Here is an 8,918-nt window from a genome sequence, read left to right as displayed (position 1 = left end):
GCAGTATTGGAGTCTTTCAAGCGTTCGTGATCAAGGGAGATTGAAGACGAGTCTTCAAAGGTATGTGTATTCTTTCCCTTGGTCGTAGAAAAGCATGTTGTAATTTCGTTGTATGCATAACCTATATGTTTTCGTTTCTTGATTGTAATTGTTAATGTTCAAATACGATTGAAATTTGGAACGATCATTCTGCTGCTCATGGAAATCCTCATGTCCAATTTCCTTTATTTATATATATATATATATATATATACACGTGATAGGGTTGTGGACAATTCTTCGAGTTGGTCATGACATCCCTACCACGAGCGATGCCAAATGAATAAAGCGTGTAAACAAAAAGCTTGTGTCACACTATGTTATGAAATCGGGTCAAGGATTTCGAGAAAACATCAGGCTGGAAGGTTCATTGCTACCGCAATTAGATGTTGGATGGAAAATAGGTTTAAATTGTCATCACGTTTTTATTCATCAAATCGGGTTAGGGCTAGAGAAAATTACTCGAGCTAGATGGTCAATCACGAATGCAATGTGATTGTTAAGTTTCAAACAACCCTATGACTTAAGCAGAAGGTTATAAATCATAAGATTGCGAAGGGCAGATCACAAAACTTAAATGCATCTAAGAACAGGTAATCCATAGAAAAACCTCTATGAAGAGGACTCTTAGGCTTACTTATTTTTTTCCATAGAGAACAGATTACTAATTTGATATAGAACCATATAGTGTGTCTATATCACATAATAAATTTTGTTTTTCCTTTGAAAAATATCACACAATAATTAATTGAACGGCTCTGGCTTTTATTTATTTATATATTTATTAATATTTTATTCATAAAAATAATTGTCATCAAATATGTACTACTACTTAATATGTACCAGAGAGTTTTCGCTTTTATTTATTTATATATTCATTAATATTTTATTCATAAAAATAATTGTCAATAAATATGAACCACTACTTAATATGTACTAGAGAGTTTGAGCATGTTCCCATTAAGCACTATTGACCAAATACATGGTAACATGTTTGACATCTTGTTGACATGAAATAATTTTAATATTTCATTTTTTTTATATAATTATTCTAAATAGTAAAACTACTGATATAATCATTCTAAATAGTAAAACTACTAAATACTTAACAAAATGTCACGATGATAGACTGCGATAGACATTTATCAGTAGACAATAAATATCTATCATAGTCTATCACAACCTATCACTGATAGATAGTGACATTTTGCTATATTTTATAAATAAGTTAATTCATTTTTTTTAATTTGAAAAGCCATTTTTTCTTTATCGAGCTCAAAATGCTTCTGTCAAGGTTACTGGCTACGTTGTCAAATCTAATGTCATAGAAAGTAAAGTGTTTATTAGATATACACTTAAATGTTGTGATATGAACTATAAACTTTAGTTTAGTGCTTAATAAGTTCATAAATTTTATGTGCTCTGAAAAAATTCTTGAATTTACATTTATAGGTCAAACACGTGATTAAAAGTTCAATTCGGTGAAATTGAAAGTTTAAGATGAAAATAGATACTTTGCTAAGACTTGTTTTTTTCTTTTTATTTTTAATATTTCTTTGCAAGTTAAGAGACACCGAAGATAGAGTTACTTTAATAACTAAATATTTACAAGATTGAAAAAGATAATAATCTATTTAATTATTTCTACATTAAAATGAATTGATGAATATATGGCCTACAAAACCATTACTTCCTGAATAACTTTCGAAGTTTTGAAGTCGAGACATGTCCTACGGAAATTGACTACCTAATTTTGGATCCATTATCAACCACTAAAGGAAACACTCTCAAAGCAAAATAACATAATGCATTGAAAAAAATTTATACACAAGTTAACAAAAATCTCCATTCAAGATTAGAGAGTTGACACAAAGTTAAAATGATTCTCCAACCTTGTCCTTTTGACATACTAAAGATGAAAGGTATCAAACAAGCCATTAACCTCTACTTTTACAGACAGGCAATGAAGATCAATGCTCAATCTTCAATTTTTCATCGTCAAAAACTCATGACACTTCCTGTATATAAGATTTGCTGATACCTTCTTGTGCTAGACAAACAATTTACGTACCTTCTTGACTCCAGAACCCTCAAGAAATACCCCATTCAAATTCACATATCTAGAACTTTTAGAGATGCTAGACTGCAGGTGTTTTTGTTAGACTGCTTTTTGTATTTCCTGCAGCCTGTCCAGCAGAATTCCTCGTATTAGCCATCTCACTTGCTACGATAGATTTTTTTACCTGCCAGAGGAAAACAGAGAAAAAAATTGGATTTGACATTGAATGAACCGTAACATTCTCTTGGTGCTGCATCATGTTGCGAAAGTTCCATAAATAATAGAGAGGGGGCACTCACTGCTGCAAGACGTTCTCTGTGAGTATCATTTGTAAGCTGCAAAATTTGCATATAAATTCTATGAGGAAAGAAAGTTCATATTCTTTAAGGCTCGGGCACCATTTATAAGAAGAAAGTTATTAAGCACAACTGCAACTACAGATAATAGCCACCAATTATATATGTACCGGTTTTCTGAATATCTTAATCTCGTCACTACCAAATCCCGGAAGGGTTAGATTCCAGTTTTTTTCTGCATCGAAGTAGAAGAGAGAGTCAATAATAAGAAAACATTCTATCTGCAAGGTTTAAGGCATAAACGTAGCTATTGGTTGTTGTAATAACCAACCAAGATGTAGAAGGATGTCTTTTGCTTCCAATGTAGTTGATTTGCGATGCTTTGCTAATGAGCAACCAAACGTTGTAATCTGCACAAACAATAAGGAAGTATTAATTAATTACAAACATAGCAAAATAAACTGAGGATGAGGTGAAACAATCACATCATAAAGTAATATAATATAGAAAAGTTGATAGCAACTTTGGCCAATGCTAACTGATCATAATTGAAAACGCATCAGAAAGATTTCACCATCTAAAGACTACCCCATTTATCTAAAGAATTCTAACTCTAACCAGAACATCATAAATATTTTTGCACTGGTCTTAAAAAATTATCTTAATTTTTCACAACTAAATGGTTCAACGAAATCCAAATTGAGTGTTTCCAAAATAGTCTCTATCTTTCAGACTCGCCCTCAATAGATGTCCCAGCAAAAGGGAGAATAGATATCTCTTGAAAAAATCCTAATGAACATCAAACTCAAAAAGAAGCTTGCATCATTGTTAACAAAGCATCTCCAAGTACAGTTGCATCATCCTCCTACACTAACAAGGTTGCTACTCTGTTAGGAATAATATTCATAGGCACACTTTAATCTTTAGTATAGGTACCAAAATGGTATTTTTTTTCGTAAGAATCTTTTGGTAAGAAATTAAATGAATCTTTAATACAGTATTTTAACCTTCAAAGAACATTTTACAAGCATCTCATTAATCTTTCATAGAATGATTTCCAATGCATCCATTCTTGTTCCTTCCCCTTTATGATATCCAGTTCACTTCCTCGTTAGGTAAATGATACCTTAAAGAGTGAAAAAAATCAAAATCTAATCCAACAGAAAGATTTAGGAAAAACAATATTGAAAATGACAAAATATTCAAATGAACATGAATAATGTTAAAATTAACTACTCACTGACTCAACAAACTCTTCTGCTAGATCAACGAGTATATCTTCCACTTCAGGATCCAATCTCTCAGATGGATCAATCTGCACAAAAGGACGGAAGGAAAAAAAACCATAAAAGAGAAGTAAAATAAGGGACTGAGACCCAACACCAAAATTAACGGCTAAATAGATCTGCATGAAATAGATTAATAGCACATCCAACTTCAGATTATTGTCACGACAACTTGACAAGAAAAGAAAGGGAAGATATTAAAGAAAGGGCAGAAATTTGATCGAAGCATTTGTCCATATCTTCAAGTACAATATGCTGACTCTCCTATATGTTCGTCAACTAATGGAACCAACTTTTGTAAGACAATCTGTTTTCCAAATCCAACCTATTGTGAAGGTGAATGTCTACAATAACAAAATAAAAGTACAAAAAGAGTGGGCCGATGGCTAATAAAAGAATCTGCCATAAAGTGCTAAAAAAATTTTGAGCAGGATAATGGGCTAAAATAATAAGAATAACTGTCTCAATCAAGTCATACCACTCAAATTGTTCTAAGTTTAGCTCGCATAATCTTCTGATTTCAGAATAAGAAAATATATAAAGTCAAAACGAGTCCAGCTAAGAACTAACTTGGTTAACCAATTTGCCAATACTTCTTTTGCTGAGAATTCTACTACAGGGTTCTTCCGTCTCTGCAGTTATAGCTCTGCTCTGGGTCATTGTCTGTGTATTATTAGTTTGTGAAGGTGCAAGAGGAGAAGGCTTCTGGTTTGCTGGTCCCTGAGCTCTTGCGGCCTGCTGTTGATGTGGTAACCCTTGTGGACTCCTTGACGATTGAAATTGTTGTGCAAAATGCTCCTGCGGCTGATGTGAATGAGCAGGTTGTTGCTGAGGAGCTGATGAAATTTGCTGCTGCTGAGGAGCTGGAGTTAAGGGATGGTTCTGTTGTTGAGGGATATGTGACCTTTGCTGCATAGCAGGTGAGTTTACCTGCGGTCTATATGAAGGTGTTGGAAGTGGTGGTTTTCCTTGTGAGCTAGATGGCAACCATGGCTGGTTGGAGGGTTGCATACCTTGTGACGTATTTGGCAATGAAGAACTTGGAGAACTAGTTGATGGTACCCTCAAGAGACCATGGCCTTGGAAACTCTGAAATTTGGGAAAGTTAACAAATTATAGTACGAAAAGGAGAAAGTTTAATAAAATAAAGTTCTCCCTCTCCATAGACAATTCATTTGGACACAGATGGTAGGAAGAAGAAAATGTACTTGAATGTAAAAGCTTAACAAACACATCGAAGATATATACCACCATTATGCACATTGATACAAAAAGGACATTTTCCCAACTAAACTACATGCAACATAATCTCTCACCTAACCAAATGAGAAGTCCACTCTCTTCAACAACTGCCGTTTCTTCCCACAGAATATGAATAAATTAATAGGCCGTGAGTTGTTTATAGCATGCAAAAGCAACTGCCTGTCACAATTTCTAATATGAAGATTTCCAAGATCTTAAAGAATCAAGAAATGAGCACAAAATAATAGTGGATTGAGACAACCCACAACATCCCAAAATGGATAAATATTTTGTTTGTTACTAGGGACGTCAAAATATGCATTTGATTGCAGCTACATTTAACCAAACATGTGGATCCAAACAGAATATTAATAATCAATAATCAATTTTCAGCAAGATAGTAGTGACTAACTTGGGAAGCTGAGTTTGGGGTAGATGGTGGCCTGAGAGAAGATTGCACAGGTCTCTGCAACATTTGAGGACTAGAACCACTTGATCCCAACATTCCCAATCCCTGCATTCCTTGCATAGGAGGTCTCACCTACGTGTTCCAAGCACCCATCAAATAAAGTAGTAGACAATTAATCCAACCATAGACAAGTACGATGTAATTAATAAACTAAGCATATAAAATGCTACAAAAAGTTGATACCAAGTCATCTGAATCACTATTTTTTAAAACTGGTCAAAGATGATGGAAAGGAAAGGAAAGGAGAGGAAAGAAAAAGAAAAGAAAATTTTGTTATAAATTCTGTTTACCTACTCATACCTCGATTGTAAGATTAGTTTACCAGAAAACTAATTCAAAGGGAAATTTCCTGTCTCTTGATTTACTTGTATCCTTCAACGGCAGTATTTTAAACCAAAAAAACTAAATGTTCACATTTTAAATAAAATTACTTTTTTTTTATAAGAAACAATGACATACAATGAAAATAGGAAGAAATAAAAGGGCTATAAAACTTGTTAAAGGAGATTAGGAACCCCCCTGAAGACCAAAGGGTTACAAATTGGAGGCCCAAGTGGAAAGTGTATATATGCACAAAGTCATAATTACAAAAATAATTTGAAATGGAACACCATTTAGCTGCAAAGACTTGATTAGAATCCCAAATCTCCTCCAGACTCATGGACTTCTCTTTGAAGTCCCTCTAAATTCTCATTTGGCAAATCTCAAATTCCTGTCTCAACACTAGGGGCAGGTTACAGAAACGTTGCCCATGGATCAACCTATCTCCCTCCTGGTGCAGCCTTTGCCAATCAAAAATTGAAACTATCCAACATGTCTTCTTTAATTGCCCCACATCTAGAGGGATTTGGTCATAATTTTTTACAGCCTTCAACTGGTATGTTGCTTGCCCAAATGACACACAGAGTTGGCTTCATTTATTGATTTGTTGGACACCTTTCAAAGCCGACAAAGAACACTCGTGGCACTGCATTATTTGTACTGTTTTGTGGAAGATATGGGAAGAAAGGAATGAAAGAATCTTCCGGGATAAGAACAAGACGACTAAGAACATTATCAATAATATCATTCATAAAGGTTTCTTTTTTGGGGGGGCAAAGATATACCAGCTATGCATAGCCATAATATTTCTTTCCTTATTCAATTTGGAAACATATTTTGCATAGCCTTTGATTGGGTCCCTTTTGTATACCCTTTGACTGGGCTCCTCATGTACCTTTGGATATATTTTGATATTTCATTCAATCAATGAAATTGTTTCTTATCCCCAAAAAACAAGAAGACCCTCTAATTTCTCTCAAACCAAATCCTCCATAACATAGCCATGAAAGCATTTGTCCACATCCCAACCGAATGACAGCCTCACTAATGGAGTTTGGGAGGCACCATTGCAAACCAATAATCTGAAAAGACCTTGCCCCAAAGGCTTCGAGCAATGGAAAAAGAGATGCTCGTGGCTTTCCATTTACACATAACACACCAGCTGGGCACTAGGCATAACTTTGGATTCTTCCTTTGAATCAAATAATTAATGTTTAGTTTTTCTAGTAGGCATATCCAAAGGAAAACTGTTATTTTACCTTCTTAGTGTTGCCTTCCATATGATGTCTTTTTTCTTTATAAGAAACAAATTTCATTGATGTATGAAATTTACAAAATAAGAACTTTCCATATGATGTCAATCTGAATTGGATCACAAAGGCAACAGTCATTAACGTTACCAAGAGCTAGAGTCGGCAACTTAACAGAAAACCTGCCACTTTGATGGAGGGACCAACTTGGTAATCTTCCCTCGTCAAAAGGCTAATGGCTCCACAAGAATGGGAAGGATCTGTTCATTCCCTGCACTTTACCTTTGTAGGATTTCTCCTAAACTGCAAATCCCGAGACTTTGAATCTCCAGACCAGTTTTGCCCCACTATATAGTTACTTTTATAGCCACTACTGACACTGACTAGTCAGTTCAGATTTATTCTATTACAATTTTTAACGTAATGTCTCTAAAAAAAAATTGCGGGAATGATATATATCTTGATTTCAAAAAATTCAAGTGATAAAATTGTTATGAAAAGTTAATTTAAGGCTTAAAATTAACAACTCTAACTTAATAATATACTAATTTCGCGCTATCAAATTAAATGGCACATACCTTGTCCTTGAATTCCAACCAATTTACCTCAAACAATAATTAACTTATCATTCATATTTAACAAAATAGATGATATTCCTAAATTGTTGTTTTATCCCTCTTCTTGTTACTTCCTTAACAAGACATTTCCTTTAACTATCACTAAATTTAGGTGGGCAAATCATGAAAATAAAAAGTTGCTAGCAGACTTGCAGTGTACAATCAAAAGAGGCTATAAGTCTATAACTATAGTTCTTCAAGTCTATTTCTACGGTCATTATATATGTAAGAAGCTGAAGAAAAGCACACCTGGGAAGGGTTAACATTAGAAGGCCCGTCCGATATGCTGACGCCACCTCGGCCCAACCCACCAAAATGCTGGCCATAAGATGCAGAAAACGGGGCAGGCTGAGGAGAGGGACTCGGCTGGTGAGCTGGAACCCCAATGGCGACACCGCCCCTTTGGGCTGGAGAAGAAGCAGAAACAGGGCGAGGTGTAGGAACGCTAGATGAAGCAGAAGGCGAAGGAGAAGAAAAATGAGAGAAATGCGAGGGCGGTTGCCAAGTTCCAGACAATGAGGCGGAAGGCCTAGAGATTTGCTGTGAAGGGGGAAGAGATTGTTGTTGTTGTGAAGGCTGGTTGGGTAGAGGAGTTGAGGCCTTGGAATTGGGGTTCTGATTTTGAAATGAACTCGGGTTGATATTAGGGTTCGCATTTGGGGACGATTGCGGTGGAACTACGACGGAAGTTGTGGCGGAGGGGACTGTTGAAGCCGGAGGTATATGAGGAGAAGAAGCAGCCGGAGGTTCGGACGGCGACTGTGATGAAGAATCCATTGAAGTGGAAATCGAAGGTCAAATTCTGCCCCCTAACTAGAAGTTACTGCCAATTTTTTCGCAACAGTTTATGAGATTTTATAAGAGAAGTGGAAAATTAGACCATTGAAAAATGCCCTCTACGTTTTACGAAAATGCCCTTTAATGATGGATGAATCGAGATTGAAAACACGTTCATCTCGTCATCCCATAAGAATTTTCTTTTCTGTCCCTACCCGAGGCTTTATTTCCAAATATCTTATAATTTTATTTGAAGTATTTTATTCCAAATCAAAATTGAATCTATAATTATCCTAGAAATAAAATTTTGATTAACGTGATGTTTAAGACGGTGGAAAAGTATTAAATCTGAAAATAGACTTTGATGCATTACATTTATTGTTATTTATCCTATGTGTCGTATTTTACTGATATGAGGTCTACAATCCATCTAACTCATTAATGAGAAGTATGAATCTATCACATTTATTGTTACTGTTATTGTTTAGGGTCAAATCTGGTAACAATAAATATTGCAAATTCATAATTATAAGTAAACATGATCAAACGAAGTACAATTACG

The 8,918-nt window shown here is 35.0% G+C and overlaps 1 protein-coding gene across 1 annotated transcript; it reads right to left on the bottom strand.

The window, feature by feature from the left end:
• Nucleotides 1-1,826: 1,826 nt before the first annotated feature.
• Nucleotides 1,827-8,433, bottom strand: TAF12 (TBP-associated factor 12). The gene is made up of 8 exons (XM_039027131.2): nt 7,829-8,433; nt 5,335-5,463; nt 4,251-4,769; nt 3,635-3,709; nt 2,726-2,804; nt 2,565-2,629; nt 2,398-2,433; nt 1,827-2,282 (listed from the first exon to the last, which is right to left on the bottom strand). The coding sequence occupies exons 1-8, from the start codon at nt 8,354-8,356 to the stop codon at nt 2,178-2,180; spliced, it is 1,536 nt and encodes a 511-aa protein (XP_038883059.1). The 5' UTR covers nt 8,357-8,433; the 3' UTR covers nt 1,827-2,177.
• Nucleotides 8,434-8,918: the final 485 nt, after the last annotated feature.

This window comes from Benincasa hispida, chromosome 3, assembly GCF_027475165.1.
Source record: "Benincasa hispida cultivar pf3 chromosome 3, pf3_genome.v1.1, whole genome shotgun sequence".
Lineage (NCBI taxonomy): Eukaryota > Viridiplantae > Streptophyta > Magnoliopsida > Cucurbitales > Cucurbitaceae > Benincasa > Benincasa hispida.
The sequence above is the reverse complement of the archived record's forward strand: the minus strand, read 5'-3'. Positions and strand labels throughout refer to the sequence as shown.

What these genes read in the sequence shown, in the direction of transcription:
- TAF12 (XM_039027131.2), bottom strand. Translation starts at nt 8,356, where the DNA reads ATGGATTCTTCATCACAGTCGCCGTCCGAACCTCCGGCTGCTTCTTCT. An exon ending in CTAATGTTAACCCTTCCCAG is followed by an intron (nt 5,464 to 7,828) that starts GTGTGCTTTTCT and finishes TGGAACACGTAG; the next exon opens with GTGAGACCTCCTATGCAAGG. An exon ending in TTGGCAAATTGGTTAACCAA is followed by an intron (nt 3,710 to 4,250) that starts GTTAGTTCTTAG and finishes CCTTTTGTGCAG; the next exon opens with ATTGATCCATCTGAGAGATT.